The sequence below is a fragment of the Cygnus olor genome, chromosome 5 (assembly GCF_009769625.2).
Source record: "Cygnus olor isolate bCygOlo1 chromosome 5, bCygOlo1.pri.v2, whole genome shotgun sequence".
Taxonomy (NCBI): Eukaryota; Metazoa; Chordata; class Aves; order Anseriformes; family Anatidae; genus Cygnus; species Cygnus olor.
The window spans coordinates 3133543-3152276 of NC_049173.1; the positions used below are offsets into that span (position 1 = coordinate 3133543).

At 47.1% G+C, this 18734-nt stretch overlaps 1 protein-coding gene and 1 long non-coding RNA gene across 3 annotated transcripts; both read left to right on the plus strand.

Annotated features, from left to right (window-relative positions):
• Positions 1-5462: 5462 nt before the first annotated feature.
• TMX1 (thioredoxin related transmembrane protein 1) lies at positions 5463-13099 on the plus strand. Of its 2 annotated transcripts, XM_040558112.1 has the most exons (8): positions 5463-5676; positions 5772-5887; positions 6548-6593; positions 7070-7198; positions 8882-8927; positions 9022-9123; positions 9205-9274; positions 10057-13099. In XM_040558112.1, exons 1-8 carry the CDS (start codon positions 5528-5530, stop codon positions 10233-10235), a joined length of 837 nt encoding a protein of 278 aa, XP_040414046.1. In that variant the 5' UTR covers positions 5463-5527; the 3' UTR covers positions 10236-13099. The 2 variants fall into 2 exon arrangements, with proteins under 2 accessions (XP_040414046.1, XP_040414043.1); XM_040558109.1 differs by having other exon boundaries at positions 5469-5676; positions 9022-9274.
• Positions 13100-16673: 3574 nt separating this feature from the next.
• LOC121070641 lies at positions 16674-18648 on the plus strand. The gene is made up of 2 exons (XR_005820157.1): positions 16674-16802; positions 18069-18648. It is a non-coding gene; the product is annotated as an uncharacterized LOC121070641 (long non-coding RNA).
• Positions 18649-18734: the final 86 nt, after the last annotated feature.

Genomic DNA, 18734 nt, shown 5'->3' on the forward strand with positions numbered 1-18734 from the left:
AAAGATCTCTCCACTTTAGTTCCCATGGTAACTCTAGCGCAAAAACACACTTTTCCTAATCATCTCCACCGAGTTTAAAGCAATTTTGTAATCCAATCAAATATAAAGCAGAGAATTTGCTTTTGCATTGAGAAAACTGCTACCTAATGAGCAAACAGTGACTGGGAGAGGCCAGATTTACAATTATGACCCTAGAGAGACACTTAATTACTGAATAATTAGCAGTTGCCGGAGTTTCTTAGCACATAGAGGGAAAGGCTTGCGGATGGTGGTTGTGAGAGGGACTGTTGTAATTCTGAGGTCTTCCAAAGCGAGAAGCAGCAAACCTTGCTGCGCATAGCATTTTCACCAGCTGACGCAAACTGCAGTCAGGAGCGAATTGCATAACGGCAGAAGCTGAGGCAGTGAAACCCTTGCAATGAAGCTGAAGCTTTCGAGAACTCGAACCCCCAAAACGTGGTCGTTGGACCCCGTGAGCCCACGCTGGGGCAGCTCAGGTGCTGGGAGGAAGAAGGATTAGGCTGTCAGGTGGGATCTTGCTCTCCAACAGGGCTCCTCTGAGCACAGTGCCCCGTGGAGACGTCTCTGCTGATCCTCCCCGACTGTGTTCAGTGTGACAACCTTGTCCACAGGCACCAAGCCCACCCTGGCTTCTGGGAAGTTCGTGGCATCCTCTGTGTGCTTCAGTGCAGACAGGTAGAGTCGAATTATTTCCCCTTGTATGAAGGGTTTTTCCATAGGAGGAGGCATCGATGCATGGATTGTCCTCCTGTAACGAAACCCAGAGCCGCAGAAAAGCAATCAGCTCTTGACTTTAATTCTTCAGGCACTGAAGCCCATAAAACTGCTCCGAGTGGCCAATTTTCCCATAAGGCCGAAACCAGAAAACAGCCAAACAAATTAGGTAGGATCAGTCCGTGTTCCTACAGCGGCACAAAAGGCAGCCCGCGGCCTGCCTGTGACTTTCGGGGTCAGCCTGATTTCACCTTGGGCTCCAGGACAATGACTTCATGTCTCCTGACTCATATGATCACTTGCAGGAAAGCTCTCTGCATAATCTCTTGGCATTTCATAAATGCAGGCTCTGTAAATCAGGTCAGGGCTCTGATGCTGTACCTTGCCCAGGGACTGCAGAGCTTGGTCCGCGTTGTGAAATAATTACCTGGCCAGCACTCTGCTGTCTCAAAGTGGCCCTTCAAAAGGTCGGCCCCAGGTGGGCAGCCACAGTGTTCCTACTGATCATTTGTCTGGTTTGGTTCAGCTTGTCATCAGGAAGTACAAGGGTATTTTAAAAAGAGAGAGAAAATATGCAGAAATAGAGCTGGTTCAAGTTGTTCGCATTTCAAATATAGTTGAATTAACATTCTGCAAAAAAAAAGGAAGAGAGTGGGTGAACTGGCATGGATGTTTTTCCCATTTTTGACCGCTTACAGAACTGTATGAATTCGCAAAATTTGTTCATCTTTGTGGCTCTAACTTTGGGCAATATGTTGAGACATTCAGGCACTTTGGTCTTTTCTTTTTTTTTTTTTTTTTTTTAATTTTTATTTCCAGTTTGAAAGAAAACAAACTCCAAAGGAAGCAGACTCTTTCTACTCCCACCCCTACCTGTGGGATCTGTTTTTCTGAGGCACAGATGTCATTAAGAAAAAAAAAAGAAAAAAGAAGATGATATCTTGGTTACACAGTCATTTTTTGCTTTATCATCTTTCATATTTTATTAAAAATATTAATAATTAAAAAAATTAAAGCTCTGTGGGCAGGAGGATCTATCGGCCTTGTTTCCTGGGCTCAAGTGTCTCGTGGCTGAATCTCCCTTCTCTGACAAGTGTTCTTGCTGAGCAAACCTTTCCCTGCAGTTAAAATTCTCATAATTCCTCTTCTGTCTCTAATAATAACCTAAGCTTGTGCTTCAGCCTCTTTCTGTGTATCAGTAGCACACTCTCTCCCCTAACTGAACGTGAAACTTACAGAGACTTGGTATTTTTGTAAACCCGGCCTTGGCCAAAATGACCAAAGCGGTGCGGTGTGGGGGGGAGAACTGCGCACTGACCACCTGTACCTCAGCTTCTTAGCAAAATCAGTCTGAAAACAGGAGAAAGAGCATTATCAGGCACGGAAAAAGCCCTCCGCTAGGACACCATGATCTAACAGGATGCCCTAGCAGGCGATGCAGTTCATTTCTGAGAGGACTTTTTTTCGCCCTCCTCCCTGTCTAGAAGCAGCCTCAGCCCTGCCGCCGTGTGGCAGCGCTGGAAAAGGCCGTGGAAAGAAATCCCAAACCGCTGCCCCGTGGGCTCACCCCACCAGACGGGGAAAAAGGACCTGCTCGGCACTGTGGGGTTGATTTTACAGCCGGGAATTTACACCTGAGGATCTCCACCACCCACCCCACCAGAGGGGCCGGTGCTTTGCAGGACCACTCGGGGCTCTCTCAGGGGATGTGGACAATTACTGGGGTTTCTCAAAATGACGGCTGTTGGTAGTTCCACGACGGTCCTTAAGGATCGAGGGTGTTTTCCCCACTGATTGTCCTTTCCCTTTTGGGTGGTTGTGCAAATGGAGGCTGAAGTTGGTTTTAAAGGTGGGATATGCACAGATCACAGCACACAAACCTCTTTGTGCAAACACCTTAACACCAGCAGAGCACCTCTGACAGTCAGGATCCTGCATTTTTTATCCCTTCTGTACACCAGGATGTGTGGACAAACTCTGAAAAAAGAGAACTCATTAAGGATCGGTACCAAAACCTGTTTAATATGTGTTGGGCTACAACTTAGATCCTACAACCTGCAAAGGGAAAGAACCTTGAGGCCTGAGGATCCCACTTCAGAGGACTAACCGGAGGAGGGCAATCCCAGGCTGGTCTTGGAGACGTGGCAGCTCCATCAAGATCAAAGCCACGGGGCTCTGCAGCTTTGTGAACGCTGAGGTATCTGAGATTGCTCCTGCAGAGGAGCATCATACCTTCAAGGAAGCACAACAGGAAAGAAGTGGACTGGATGTTGGCGACAAGTAGGTTAAACCAGTGCTGTGCCTCCATCCTCTGCCCATGTCTGAAATAAGACATTTTTTCCTTCGCAGTAACAGAGCAGGCACAAAAGAAAGGGAAAAGGGGTGGTAGAATCAGGAGCTGTGTTCATGTGTTAAAGGCACTCAGGGTCATCTCATGTTTGGTTGGTTATTAAATCTCTTTATTCTATTATAAGCCTTGAAAGGGCAAACATTGCTCTTTCAGTTGGGGAAGGCTGAATAGGTGAGAGGATGAATGCATAAAAGATATGGCCAAGGTTTGCTTGTTTTCAAACGCCTCAAAACTTTACAAAGACACAAGAAAATGTCAGTGTAATACTAACGGAGATGAGAAGTAATCCACAGTAGTTATTAATTAAAATAATTATTAGTACCAAGAGAAGAGGAGGTATGAAGTCATACTTTTGGGGATCTTTCAAGCTGTTTCCATAGGGAGCTTAGTGTGCCTCTGAAACTACTCTTTATTTACAGTAAACGCCTACCAGCTCTTTTCTCCTTGATCACAGGAGTGTTAAATGGCAAAATCACTCTCCCCATCTCTCAATCCCACACGTGCCCTTCTAGGTGGGACTCGGTCCCAGAAGAGCTCTCTTGTGGTGTCATCTGAAGGCTGTGTTGCAATTTGCTTCTGTTGTAGCCCCTATTCTGTCACGTTTTCTCTTTTGTTAACACACACATGGATGAGATCAAATTCATCCTCTGTTCAGTCATCTGTCTGGACACATCTGTTTGGTAAGGCACATTTAATTATCCTCCTGTTCAGCATGTAAAAGAGGTGAGACCCTACATCCAGCCACTTTTCCTAGGATGTAGATCAAAGCCACGTGGCTTGGTAGGTACCCAACCTCCACACAACACAGCACATTTGATAAGCACCATCTTATTCCTGAATGCATTTTAAATTATCAGGATGTGTACCACTACTCTGAAGAACTGAAGACAACTCTTAGCATCTCATGACTGATGAAGAGCTGAAGTGTTCTTGGATTATCAGTAACAAAATTTCAAAAAAATCAGTTATGACTAAAATAGAATGGCAGTGAGAGTGCGGCAAGCAATTATTTGTTCCTGAACCCTGAATCAATGAATAATAACCTTCATCAAGTCCTTAGTAATGTCTTAGTGTCCTCATACAAGAGGAACATACACATTGTACTACAGAAAAGTTGCCAAAATTAAGGAAAAAAATACCAAATGCTGATTTATTCTTTTCCCTGCGCTGCTCTAATGGCTGCTACAGACCAGCTCTCTCCACCTGCCAAACCCCTAAATTGTGGGATATTAAATTATGGCAAAAGCCCCTTTGAAAGATGCAGGGAAAGAAATGATCCAGGCAGGAAAGGTGACTTACATTATCACAGCCTCTTCTGATCAAGAGCTGGCTAAAACTTTGTGGGAGAGGATGTATGTTAGTGATATGGTTTAGTGGAGGACTTGTTAGTGTTAGGTCAGAGGTTGGACTGGGTGATCTTGGATCTCTTCCAACCTAAATGTCCAACCTAAATGATTCTGCGATTATGTGATATGTGCATATCAAAAAAGAGATTAATTCCCTTGAATAGCTTAAGGTATCAACAAACTTGCCCAGGGAGGTGGTGGAGTCACCGTCCCTGGGGGTGTTCAAGGAGAGGTTGGACGAGGTGCTCAGGGACATGGGTTAGTGGGTGACATTGGTGGCAGGGGGATGGTTGGACCTGATGATCGTGGAGGGCTTTTCCAACCTTAATGACTCTGGGATTCTACGATTCTAACTCTTGAACTGCAGTGAAATAATGAAATGACGTGGGGTTTTTCTGCTCGTTACCGGTGTCTTTTTTCCTGACTTCTGCAGGAGAACTAGATGCTCATATGACCAACTAGAGGTGTGGAAGAGGGCAGGCAGCAGGGCGCTGTTCTCCCAGACACCTTGCAGATCAGCTTTGCCTGCTTCCTCACCTCGCCGAGCACCACAGCCTGCCCCAAGCACCCATAGCTCTCTCCCCCTCCTCAGGCAGGAAAAAGGACACAGCACGCATTCACAGCCTTTGCTGCATCTGTTCTTAGTCACATTTAAACGTCTGTCCATGGGGCGTGAGGGGAGGGGAAGCTGCACACAGCAGCCCGCAGTGCAGGGCCCTGTGGGAGCAGCCCCATGGGGAAGCAGCACCAGCTCTGTAACGTTGCGGGCCCGCCCGCCTCACACAGCCCCCCCAACATGGCGGCGGGCACGAACCCTCCCGCCTCACCCATCCCGCCCAACATGGCGGCGGGCGAGGAACAAGCGCCCCCCATTGGCCAGCCGCAGCGCCCGCGAGCCGTGATTCGACGAACCCTCCCCTCTCCCCCCAACTCGACGCCCTATAGGCTGCCGCTCACCTTAATCCCGCCCCCAGCCCCTCCCACACACGCGGCGGGGAGCGCGCCGGGCGCGTGAGCGGCGGGGGGGAGGGCGGGGCGTGCGCGATGACGTTGCACGCCGGGCACGCCGCGGAAGACAGAAGCGCGGCGGCGCAAGATGGCGGCGGTCGGGTGGGGGTGCGCGCTGCTGGCGCTGCTCCTGGCGGCGGCGGGCGGCGCGGCCGCGCTGGGCAGGCCGAGCCCGGTGCGGGTGCTGTCGGACGGCACGTGGAGGGAGCTGCTGCACGGAGAGTGGATGGTGGAGTTGTGAGTCGGGGGTACCGGGGGGTTGCCGGGGGGGTACCGTGGTGGGGGGGGGCTCCGGGAGGGCCCCCGGTGACGGTCCCCGTGTCCCGCCGCAGCTACGCGCCCTGGTGCCCGGCCTGCCAGAGCCTGCAGCCCGAGTGGGAGAAGTTCGCCGAGTGGGGGGAGGACCTGGACGTGAACATCGCTAAGGTGGACGTCACGGAGCAGCCAGGTGGGGCGGGGAGCCTGGGGGGGGGCTTTGGGGAACGGGGGGAGGCGGGGGGCAGCTCGGGCACCGGGCCGTCCGGGCTGCCTGGGCACAAAAAGCAACGGGGGGACTTTTGGGGGGGCTGAATTGGAAGGCTTCGAGGAAATGCTTCTTCCCATTTTTTTAAGCACCACGCAGACTTAAAAATTCACTTCCAGTCTTTCCTATGCTGCTGATAAAAGAGAGTGTGAGCAGCAGGCTTCTCTCAGCTGAAGCTCGCTTCCCTGAACTGCCCTCCTGTTCGTGAGGGATTTGTAAAAACTGCTTTGTCAAAGTCGGTGCTTTCTCTGAAGTCATGCAAGGGCTTTTGAAGTTTGCCTCACTTGGGTTGTTTTCTGTGAGCACTGGAGGCTGCAGCTCCTTGTGGGCAAAAAAAGAGAGCATCTTGAAGAGCTGCAGCCCAAGTAGTTGAGTGGAGTGGGTATCCCCAGCCATCTCTTTTTCCCATCCCCTGTGGAGTTTTCATGGCCCCTTCCTCTAGAATGTGTGCCGTGCTTTGATACGCACAAGTTCATGTGTGATCGCTTAGGAGCAGCTTCTTCTATTTAGGTGTGTAATAACAGTTTTAGCTCTTCCTTTTATACAACAATGCTGTACTTTTCTGAAGATAACTTTTTTTCACAGGGTTAAGTGGGCGATTTGTCATAACAGCTCTTCCTACCATCTATCAGTAAGTATGCAGCGTGACTTCTTGTTTGAAGAGGAAATGACTTCTTATGTTTTTTGGTATAAGCAAATGAGATTTACCATGCTCTTTAAGAACGCGAGTTACTCTACGTAGATACATCCGTTGCCTTATCTTCTGTGACCTTACAGTGCCACCAGTGTTTTCTTCCTTTTTGCCCTCGGGCCATCTTTATTCTGTCTTTTCATGGGTGTTCCCGTTTTGAAATCTTTTCTCTGTAGGCTGATATTAATGCTGTTGGGTGGCAGGTGCGTTAGGAAGATCGTTATCTGTGCATGGCACTGCAGCCTGAGCGAACCAGGATATGTACGGAGTAAAGGTTCTTAGAAAACAAACTGGAGCCAATATCATCTAAAGCAAAGCAAAATTCAAAGAAAAAAGGTGGGGGAGGAAAGATGTTGAGCGAAAACAAACGTTTCAGCTGTCTAAAACAGAGGACTTGTTCTGTTGTTCCTTTACAGCTGTAAAGATGGGGAGTTTCGGAAATACCAGGGCGCAAGAACTAAAACTGACTTCATAAATTTCATCAGTGACCAGGAATGGAAATCCATCGAACCGGTTTCGTCCTGGTTTGGTCCTTCCTCTTTCCTGTAAGTTTTGGTAGGATTTTTTATTATCGTTTGTTGTCAAATATGCCCGCTTCAAGGACGTGGTGTGAGAGATGGAGCACGTACGTGCTTCACCTGGTGCTGCGTGGGGAAGGACGGGTCGGTACAGGCCCGTAGGTCGTTAACAGCTCGTGCAGCAACTCAGGGCTGGTAACAGGTCTGTGAACAGGATGTGTGGGTGGCTGTGCCTCCTCCCTCGCTTGTGGGAGGGTGGTGAGCACTACCGCTGCAGAAGTTTCCTGAGCAAGGTTTGCTTTAAGGTCTCAGTTAAAAGTCGGATGTATTGTTTTATCAAAATCTGGCAGATCGCTTACACTTGAGGCTCTTCTCTTGGTTATGTAGCAGAATGATAGTTTGCCGAGCTAAATTCTAGAAATCTAGCAATAAAAACTGGGAAACGTTGTGGCAACGCAGTTGTAATATACGGCCTGGCCGTGTAAGTCGACATACCCGTTGCAAAGTTAAGAGCAGCGCGGAGGGGTGAGGCGAAGATGCTGTAGTCTGGGAAGAAACGTGCTCTTGGGCGTATGTATGCCCTTGTTTTGTGGCTTGGAAATGCTTGTAGTTGTTAGTGCCTACGCTGCGTGGTGGGGAGAGGGGTGGTTTCAGAGCAGTGAGATAACTGAGTGGTAGAGCGTGTTGGGAATGCTATTGGTTGAGGCAAATGAGGCCAATTGTGGTTTTTCTTCTCATTTGAGAGATGTCAGCTATCATTGCGGTCGCTGACCTGTGCTAACTGCACTGGGGTTTAAGCAGGTTTGGGTATCGTTGGTCCGCTTTATGAAGTGTTACGCTAGGTTGAAATCTTACATTTTGTCTCCTAGTAAGCTCAACTTCATCGTGTTGTCTACTTACAATGCTATTTGAGTCTTCAAACCAGGTAGTTTTCTTACAGAGTATTATCCCCCTCCGAGGAACACGTGAAATAGGGTACTCATTTTAGGATTAGGAGGTTTCCTATTGGCAGTGTCCAGTACAGCTCCTTTGTGCACGTTGAAGGAGCGTGCAGGTCTTTACTAATGAGTGCCTGCTTCCGCAGCTCACCCGTTAGCAACTTATGTCGTCTTTAATGTTTTGATTTCTCCTTTCTTTTACAGGTAGTCCGTACTTAATGCTAAGTTTCACAGTAGCAGGGAAATGTCAGAACCAGCAGAATATCCGTAGCAGATAGCCTGGTCTTTTTTGAGCTTGTATTTAACACAAAGCTAAACTCAGCTGCCTGAAGATCTCTCAGTTCTCACACAACCTGAGCTTTTTCAACACGTTCTTTGTTTTAGTAGAATGTCCGGATGATTAATTATTAGTACCGTAAATAGAGTTCCAGCTGGCTTCTCAGAGGCTGTTGATCCATATATAACTTAGAATATAAACACAAGTAATTAAAATTAATGTGCCAGAGGGCCAAGTCAAGGCATTGGTAGTCATCCAGATGTGGAATATCGCGCAGGGTGATGCTGGTTCTAAAGATAGCTTCGTGGGAAATGGGTGCTTACTGCAGGAGAAGACAAAACAGGAGATAAAAAACAAAAGTAGTCAAAAGGGAAACCAGGCATGAGCAGAGAATTGTTCAACATGCACCTAAACAGTGACTAGTCAGGCAAACTAGAAGATAAGACATTTGACTAACTTGGATGCTTTCGGTTACTTTTCTGTGCTTTCTTTCAGGATGAGCAGCATGTCGGCGTTGTTTCAGTTATCAATGTGGATCAGGGTATGTGCTCAGATCTCAGCTTCATTTCAATATTTAGGATATTCAGCTATCCTTGAGATGACTCTCCTGTTTGTTTTTTGGTTTTTTGTTCTAGCACTGCCATGGTTATTTAACAGAAAGCGTTGGAATACCGGTTTGGGGCTCATACGCCATTTTTGCGTTGGCAACTCTGTTCTCAGGACTGATACTGGGACTCGTAAGTGAACCCCTTGAAGCAGAGTGGCTTGTGCCTGCTGTGGTGCGTCTTTGCTTTAACCTTGGCTTTCTTTGGTTTCAGATGATGGTGTTCTTGGCAGACTGTCTCTGCCCTTCCAAAAAACACAGACCACCGCAGTACCCTTATTCAAGTAAGCCTACTGTTTACTTCAAATTCAGTGTTGGGTAAATCTTACTTAATAAAAAAATGCTGCGGAACTTGGGTCTGCAGAAGGGAGATTTAATGGAGAAGTCTTCACACATGACTGATGCTGTGCTTTAACTGCAGTTTTTGCCCTTTAGGGTTGACAGTGAAAGATTATATTTGAGGCTAATGCCAAACTATTGCTTAAAAGCAGTTTTTTAGGTGGTAGAAAAAAATGTTTTTGCTGCATCTTTATACCTACAAGTTATAAAATTCCATATGTGCAGGGAGATAGAGTAAAAATTTTGAATCATTGCTTTATCCTCTGGAGCTCTCATTGCTGCTGAGTTGCAGGATTTGTTTCTGTTTTAGGGGCAAAGTGAGGATCAAAAGGGAGTTCGGTGGATAGTGAGTGATTCAGTTTGGGGTTAGCCTCTGGAATCTATCAAGGTAACGTTAAAATAGATGGAAGGAGATCTGAATGCTAGCTTATGTTTTGTAGGAACCTTACTCATTTTTCCCAAACTGGAAGAAGTTGTTTGTTACCTTGTCTAGCAGGCTGTAAGCTTTAATACTTGACCTGTGGGTAACTTCATGCTAGCAATGATTCTACCGAAGGTAGCAATTTAAGTAACCGATGCTGGAAAGTGCTACCTGGATTAAGTTCGTCCCCGTTCCGTGCCAGTCTGTGATACTTCTTAAAAAACAAAACAAAAAAAAACCACGAACAGCAAACGTTTCACTTGTTACTGGTATTACTTTCTGTATGCGTTTTCTTTTCCCCTCAAGAAAAGCTAGCTCCAGAGTCAGCTCACCTGTTGAAAAAGCTGGATGAAGAACAAGAAGCGGACGAAGAAGATATCTCGGATGATGAGGCAGAGGATAAAGAGGAGTCTGACAGAAACTCGTCACCAAATGCTGTACGACAGCGCCCAGTGAACCCCGCTGTGACAGCGGATAAGTCTTAGCATTATTTGCACGCAGGATTAGTGTTCGTGAGTCACCAAATCAAAAGGAGTTAAATGTCAAATCCTTCACCTCGAAGAGAAGAGTGACTCCTGTCATGGTAGTTCTGATGCATTTCACTAATTCAGAATTAAAGTGTCTTCGGTACCAGGTACTCAAAACTAAAACTTGCTGTTGCACATGGCTGAAGCCTCTGTGTGCAGAGGAGTACCAAGAAATGACGTGGCTTCTCAGATGACTTGTCCTATAGGGATTTTTTTTAATAGAATGTAAACCATTGTATTAGGGAACATTAGCAAGAAAAAAATGCACTAACCTGTTCGCTGTTAAAGCATTCAAAAGGGTTTCTCAGCACAACTCTAGTTGTGCTCTGAAGAAATGCTGAGGGGAAAAGTTCCTTCAGTTTATGGGATGTTTTCCGGGCTTGCTGTGCGGCCAACCTGTGCTTTCTGCTACGACAACGAGTGCTACAAAAACCCCAGTCTTCTCCTAAAGAAATAAAGGTTACTGCCTTCGTTTAGAGGAACAGAAGCTTCCCTCCGAGCAAAAGGTAGAGCGTGTCATTGCAATCCTCACGGATGGAGGTTGCAAGCAGCACTGTGTGTGATACAGATAGGTTTCTGGTAAAACAATTACTTGCATCAATTCCCTTTAGAAAAGGCTATAAAAAAGCGTATGAACTTCTGGTTGAAGTAGTTCTACTCCAGAAAAGTATTACAAGTAGCACTATGAAGTCTTTTCTGTCTCGCTGATAGGGACAGCTTACACGCAGGGTTCTCTGCTCAGGGCAAATCCCATCCATCTGTCCTGCTGTAGGACTCTGCTTGTTTTTTAATACATCATCAATAACGGCTGCATAACCAAATTCTACTGCAAATCCAATCAGGCTGTACCTGGTCTGAAGCTGAACTGACTGCTTAATTTTTTTCTTCAGAAATGCATCTTTTCTGTTTTCACAAAACCATCTTGAAACAATATACCCTAGTTCTTTTAAAACAAAAAACCTGTGATCTGCTGTTTCCTGTCTGGTGTCCGTTTTCACTCTGTACGGAAATGAATGCACATGAGCGTTGGACTAGTGTTACCTTGCATCGCTTGAAAAAGATTTTCCATGTTCTTCCAGTTAATTTCCAAAGTATTTGCAAGGGAAGGGTTAGTCTTATGCCGAGTATGCTTGGGGTTTTGACAGGCTTGTTCTTGTTGGTGTGTTTTTGTTGTTGTTTTAATTTTTAATTATTCGTCTGAGTGGGCTTGCAGGACTGGCGGTTGATAAATCCGTGTCAGTAACAAACTTGGTTGTGATTAAGACCACAAACAGAAGTTCTCTTGAAAATGTCTTCAGTGGCAGCATGGCTGTTTAAAGCCAGGCTCTCTGTGATTATTAAGAAGACAGACCATGAAACAAAGAGCTAGTAATGAATTTTGTGGGGTAGGAAAGAAACATTAGGGGGAAAAAAAGATTCAAAGCTCTTGCAGGTGAATGAGTTTACCTAAAGCTGTTAAAAAGTACTTCTGTTTTTCGTCAGTTTTAAACGCTTTGTCAGTTGCATTTTTAAGGACGTCTGACAGGTTATAACTCGGCGTGCGTGTTGTGAATGGAAAGAAGTGATTCAGCAATCCAAATAGCTGAGTGAATCTTCCAACAAGTTCTTAGATGAGTAAGAATGAGCTGTTATATAAGATCCTGGAACTTCCTCCTTTGATTTTTTTTTTTTCCCCCCCTCCTGTTTTTGTGAACATTGGTGCTCTAGAATGACTTTACTCAAGCGCTGGGTTACGTGTTGACAAGATACAACTGCAATGCTTGAAAGGATCATTTTGGTTAAAATCCAAGTGTTCCTGCCATTGAGTATCAAAACCTTTCCTGGTGTTGGAACAAAGACGTGCGTGTGCCATAAATGCCATTAAGGTGTTGGTCTTGTAGGATTGCCTTAAATTCTCTAAACGCTTAGTGTTAGCCTTTGTAACTAGGAAAATTAAGCAATAAATCTGCGATGTACTGAGGAGGACTGGTAGCACTTTGGTAAATGGTGTATTTAGTTAGTTTGGGGAGGGCTCGAGAAGATGGGACACAAATGCTGTATGGTCTTGTTAGAAAAAAATGGATGAATTGTTTTAAAAGTTGAACTCTATGGGCTAACTTCAGTGAATATATTTAAATGTAGCTGTTAAAAATGCAGATTTTTTTTAGGGTTTTCTAATTTTTCAGTTACTTTAACTGGTGGTGCAATACAGAAAGTATATACTGATAACTTTTGTCTAATGTTTAAGTTCAAAAGAACAAATACAACCTTGTTTTCTTGCTCTCGTCTTAGACTCCTGGTTTAACAAGAACTTCTAGCACTAACCTTGCCTTTGCCTTCTGCACTCCTACCTTTTTGTACTGCCTCCCTGCCTTAGGCAACTGATTGAATTCCAAAACTGCCTCTTACTCATGCGTGTTCTGAGCTGCTGGAATCCAGCCTCTGATGCAGACCTGTGCTTGTGATCGTTATAACTTACGCAAGTACTGTGTTGATTATCCGTAGGCAGCCTGTGTTTGCTGATCTCTGTAAATCTTGCTGTTCATATTTTTAATAATGTTATGATTTTGTCCTGTGAATATTGCTTCTTTTTTTCCATCTGTATTCAAAAGACGTTTCTTGAAGAAGAGCAAAGGTTGCCGTGTAATAAATGTGCATAAGAGCCTGTCCTTTGTGTGTGGTGATGATGCTTGAATATCAGTTTTATAAAAGTCAGACTCTGTCCATGTCTTCGCCTTGACCAAGCACATCCAGTGTAATTCAGGAAGGAATGAATTAACTGTAATGGTATTTTTTTAATGTTTCGGAGATTCTTCAAGTAAAAAATAACCATGAGCTTTGGATTCCTGTGTTCAGTGTTGTTTTTTTCCTTTTTTTTTTTTTTTAGGACAGTGTCCCTCTGTATAGCAGAGGAGCAAAACTGCAGCTGTTTCCATGGAAAAAATTGCTGTTATGCTCTAGCAAATGAGCCATTTGTGATAAATCTCTTTTGAAAAGACAAGTCTGAAGAATTCTTTGGACTAAAGCTGCACTGAGCTACTTGTGGTCTTTAGCTGAGGCTGGCTTGGGTTTCTCATGGTAGTCTGAGTCATTTTGGTTAGATGATTTTTACGGTTTGGGAAGGAGCTTTCATGCATACCAGGCTTAGACAGTGATGGTTGAGGAGGGGAAAAAGAAAGTGTTCTTGTGTTGCAAAAAGAATGTCGGCTAGAGTTGGCAAATGCTGTTTAAAATTCATCTCTCTGACTTCTTTGCGTTTGCCTAAAATCACATTGAGTATGCATGCAAATCATTTCAGCTACGGCCTGCTTCCTCCCCTCTTCCACCTACGCGCTACATCAAATCCGAACAGCTGAAGTGGCCAGCGTCGGTACATTTATGTTAGACTGGGAAGCTTAAGCTGGAGCTGTCTCTGAAATGAAGGAGATACCTGGGGGCGAGCAAATCCAGACAAGGTATGCTCAAAGCACCGCTGGGTAACAGCTTGACCCAGCGACTGCTGGCTTTTCTCATCAGCGTCTGTCTTGCCTGCTCTCTTACTGCTTCGTCCATCTCTCCTCTTATGGAGTAGGAAGAATGTGGTAGCTCCCTGTGCATGCTCTCTCTGTGTGGATTTTTCTGGAAAAAAATGCAGTAATATTCTGCAATTCCTCCCCAGCAGGAGCAAGAAACATGCATTGCCTGGGGAATTAGTGGATACTCATAAAAGCCTGGCTTCCCTACTCTTCCACTCAGTGTATGACGTACAGCAGAGAACAATAACCAGCCCAAAGCAGCTAAAAGTCAAATATGCTTAGCTAATCCCAGCTATTTTAATTATTTTGGAGGGAAACAGAAAAGTAACTGTCTGCTTAGCTGGCAGTTGGTGTTTGCGAGGTTGCTATCAGCCACGGGTCTGCTTTTGAAACTGGAAAAGTTTCAGTTGTGACAGGGAAGGAGAACGTTCAGCATGCTATGGCATTGTTTCAGTGTTTAGCAACACCGAAATAATGGCAATTTCAAGACTTCTTTGCTTACAAAGGTGGGGGAGGCTGTCTCCTGAAGCTCGTCTCTTGCATCAGCTGAAGTTCTTGGTTGACCCGAAGAGCGTCACCTTTGGCTCTTTCTTCCCTGAATTTTATTTCTGGCTAATGCCCTGCAGTCCGCTGTTGGGTCAGCTTTTTTTTTTATAACCTTGCTGAACTTCTTATCTTGCTAAGGAGTTTTAACTTCAGTAACTTTATAGGAGAAGAGGTTCTGCCTCAATCTGCCCTTTTTCTTCAGGTTTCTGGGTTTAGCTCTTTAATACTTCCCAGCTAAGTTTCATTTCTATCGAGCATTGCTTACAGCCTTTTTCTTAACCGCAAGGCTGGTACAGAAAGCCAGCTCTTAGGTATACAGCTGATCTTTAATAGTCATCTTTAGGCTGTGAAAGGAATAAATGTATTTCCTTTGTCTGACGAAGTAGAGTATATGAATTATCCTGTTGTAGAACTTGCATTATTTGACCTTAACTTCCAGCGTGCAAAATCCAGCCCTCCAAAAAGCCCCTAGAGCCCTGTTCCCAGCTAGCGCTGTACCCAGCGAACCGCGATTCGCCTCCTGCTGCTGCCCTGCTGGTAGGTGCCACCTTTGTGCTGTGGGCAGAGAGGAAGCGCCAACAACCGAAGGAATGCTTGGTGTTGGGGTTCCCTGTGGGCCAAATGCGAGGCAGATCAGAGACCCAGCCTTTCCTACGCTGGGAACTGATGCTCATCTCTCCGAGAGCCCATTTCATCGCTTAGCCGTGGCACGTGTGCCTTGGAGCATCGTGTGCAGGAGCAGCTGCTGGGCTCCGGTAGCTGGTGGATGCCTGTGTAAAACTGGTGCCCTTGAAATGGCAAGAGTTAGTAAAATAGCTGTGAATCTGCAGGAAAAAATCACCAATTAAATCTGCATCTTGCTTCAGAAGGTTCATTTGTAAGTTAAATTGTGACTTCTAAACCGAGAAGTTCCAAACATGCGAGATGAGAAACCATTAATGCAAGATCATCAGTAAAGATAAAACTTGTTGGCTGTGCTGCTCCTTCCAGAGTGTTTCAGCTATGCTTTGCTGAGCCTGAACCTCAACCCCATTTTTTTCCCCTGTATGACTGGTAATTCCTCAGGAAGGATGTCTCTGGGTCCTTGGCACTCGGGATAGCTGCTCCCTCTGCGTGCTTGCTGTATTAAGACTGTCAGCTGAAGGGGAAAGGGGCATTCAAAGTACAGATTTCTTCCTGGCCTGTGCAAATGGCATCCTCTACCCCTGTAATTTCAGCCACAGGCAAGTTTAGCTGGTGCGTGAGGCACGGCAGCGACACGGGGGGCCGTTTGCCCCATTAGCATCATCATGGGTTCGCTCTGTTTCCATGCAGCTCGGAGCTGCAGTTAGCACCGTCGCTGTAAATCTCTTCCATCTGACTCCTCGGACTACCCAAGCTCTCGTTCGCTGTCAAACCGCACTGCGTGTTTGCCCTGGAACTGCAGCTTCATCTGTCAAAAAAAGAAAAACCCGAGGAGGCCAAGTGCTGTATTTGGACAACTGAAATTCCACCGGCGTTCTGTCTTGAGTCAATGGGGAGAGGAGGGCCTGGAGCCACCAGAGATGCTGAGGGTGGAGAAACGGGCAGGGTGTAGGCTGAACGTGGTGCTCGGCTCGACCAGCACAGCTGCCATAGCCGTTGTGGTACAGGAATGAGAGGTGTGAGCGTGTCAGCGAGGGTGAGCGTGGCCTTTTCTGGCTCTCAAGCGCGCGTGACGTTGCCACTCGATGAGGACGAAGGGCTGAGCGAAGCCTTTCCTTGCCGCTGCCCGCTGAGCCCGGCTGATTTCCTCACGTAGGCTACTTCAGCCCCTGAGTCTCCCAGGAAAACATCACATATTTCCCTTGTTGATTATTCCTTGCCGTTTCCTAACTGCAGAGCTGATTTCTTAGGTGACTGGAAAAGTGTCACCTCCGGAGGTACGTAACCATGTCCTCCTCCTCCTCTGCCCATCCCCTGGTGAGATATTCGGGAAGGACATGCGGCGTGGCCTTACACCGAGCTCTTTCTTAATTATTATTGTTCAAGCAGGGCTTTGTTAACAAAACTTGAGACGAAGTACTTGGCATGAAGCAGGCTTTGGTGTGGGCTCTGTGCATGCCTGGCTGATCAGAAATGGAAATGACATTTTTATGTCCCCCTTAGGCCGGAGCTTGCATCTGTGGCCAAATTTCCCAAAGGCTTTGAGTCGCTGAAGGATCTGCTGTGAGCGGTGGGAGTACAAAACAGGGGCTAATCGATGAAATCCTGCCTAAAGATAAATAAAAACGAGGTGTTTCCAAAACGTATCCTGCTTGGATTAATTTGTGTGTGGTTTCTGCTGCAGTGTTTTTTTGAATACAGTAGTTCATCATCAATTTGATGTGTGTTGCAGACACGATCACCACAGGTTTCTGAAGGAACCGGACGTTTTGATGTGTGTTTTCAGAGCCCTGGAAGCGAGTGATGTTTCCCTTTTCGGATCTGCTGAGCCTACAGCTCGCTGCCAGCCCAGCCGCAGGAGGTGAGCAATGGCTGAAGCCAACCGGGGCCCGACCGAGTAGCAGCGGGGTTTTTGTTGGAGCTTTCCCTATGTTTTCTTAGGCGTGAGAGACGGAAAGAAGCAGCCCTGCTGGCCCCGGGGGGAAAGTTGTTTGTCCTGATGCTTTGCCGGAGTTGTGCCGCGATGACTAAAAGAGCCCAGAGCGCGCCCGCGGTGCCGCAGCGAGACCTCGCTGGGCTGGAGGAGCTGGTCAGCCCGGGGCTGGGTCGGAGGCACCATAAAGAGGCCTTTTTTTAGAAAATGCTGACTAACTCCAGTCCCTCGGCTGGATTTATGTGAGGCACGTGATATCCACGTATGCCTCATTTCTCTTCTGTTCATCCAGGAAACGGTGAACCTGGCCGATGCCTACAGCAGCGGTTTCAGCTCCCGGTGAAATCTGGGAGGGGACCTTGGGGGGAGAGATTCGGCCATGTGCATGTAGTGCTGAGCGTGTGGAGCTCAAGGGCGTCACTTTTTGGGTTTGCCTACCACAATTAGGGACTCGGCCACGAGCCCATGCTTCTCACCGCTGCTCTATGAAGCTCAAATGCCCCAAAGAGAGATCTGCTCCAATTTGGGTATGAGTATGTACTCAGAGGGCTTTGGAGCATGTCTCACAGTGGTTTACTCTGGCTTTACTCTGGAGAGCTGTGGAAGGAGCTGTGTTGCCAGAAGGAAGGCAAGTGGAAGGAGCCAACTGCCCATGTGGTGACAACCTGGGGATGCTACTTAAAGGTTGCTTGGCCCTGCGTTACCCCCGGAGGAAATGTTTTGTCTACAGAGAGACCTGAAGTCGTCTCATCACTTAATAGAGAGCATGAAATGAGCCAACGTGAGCGTTTTTGGTAGCTGTAAGGGAGACGATAGACACGGGTACAGTGCATACCTGTGAGAACTAACTAACTAACACTTTATGTTATGGGTGGCTGTAATGTCACTTGGTGGCGTAGACCAAAGGAAAGGAAAAAGAAGGTTAAAGATCAGCGAGAACTTCCTGAACGAAAGGACATTAGGAAATGAATAATTAACGCTGAGCTAGAGGCAACACAGCAGGAAGTAACCTTGCAGCAGTACGGGGCCTGGTGAGAGATAATGGTAGAGAAGGAAGAGGTCCAGCTTGCACCCTGTGCCCCGGATGGATGGATTCATTTCTGGCAGCTGGGATTGTCGCTTGAACTTGCAGCCCTGGGAGGAAGCACAGAGCAGAGTGAAGAATTAACTCTTCTCTCTCCTTCCTATTCACAGGAGCTGGCTTTCATTCAAGACTTTGGGGTCTTCCAGGAGAAAACAAGTGCCAGAAAGGCCGGGGATGTCCCCAGCAGGGGCAGTGGCCTCACTGGGGGGATCGGTTCCTCCACCACGGTGCCCTCAGGAACAGCCCCACCACTGCAGCCGTCTCTGAGCCAGCCGGGGCGAGCGGTGCTGCAGGGGCAGCTCGTGCACGACCACCTGTATCATCAAAACCTGTGGCTCTTTGGACTTTCCAGCTTCCCCGTGCTCCTTGCTCCTGTTTATGCTGCACGTTGCGCTTGGCCAAGAAGAGCAAGCCGGGGCCGGCAGCGAGGGAGCTCGCGAAGGCAGCAGACGGCTGGTGGCAGCAAAGCCGTTCGGGCGCAGGCGATGCTCGGCTGGGAGAGCTGCGGGGCAGGAGCAGCGTCCCGGCTGCTGCGGGGAGAGCCGGGCTGCTCTGGGTTTGCTCCCTGCCGAGCACGGGGCTTTACAGCCGCCTGGAAAAGGCAGGTGGTGAACCACGTCGCTGGCCTGCCCCAGGGCTTGAGGCTGCTGCAGCTGCTGCTCTCTGGATTTTCTGCCCTGTGGACGAGGATAGAAAAAAAAAAAAAAGTTTTGTCTTTAGGGCAGCAAATGTCAGGGTTTTTTCCCCTCTGCTTGCTGCGATGCCTTAAGGCAGAT

Bases quoted from the DNA above. Each gene is read 5' to 3' on its own strand.
- TMX1 (XM_040558109.1), top strand. From the start codon at position 5,528: ATGGCGGCGGTCGGGTGGGGGTGCGCGCTGCTGGCGCTGCTCCTGGCG. The intron at 5,888-6,547 runs GTGGGGCGGGGA...TTTTTTTCACAG, and splicing joins GGACGTCACGGAGCAGCCAG to GGTTAAGTGGGCGATTTGTC. The intron at 9,275-10,056 runs GTAAGCCTACTG...TTTCCCCTCAAG, and splicing joins ACCGCAGTACCCTTATTCAA to AAAAGCTAGCTCCAGAGTCA.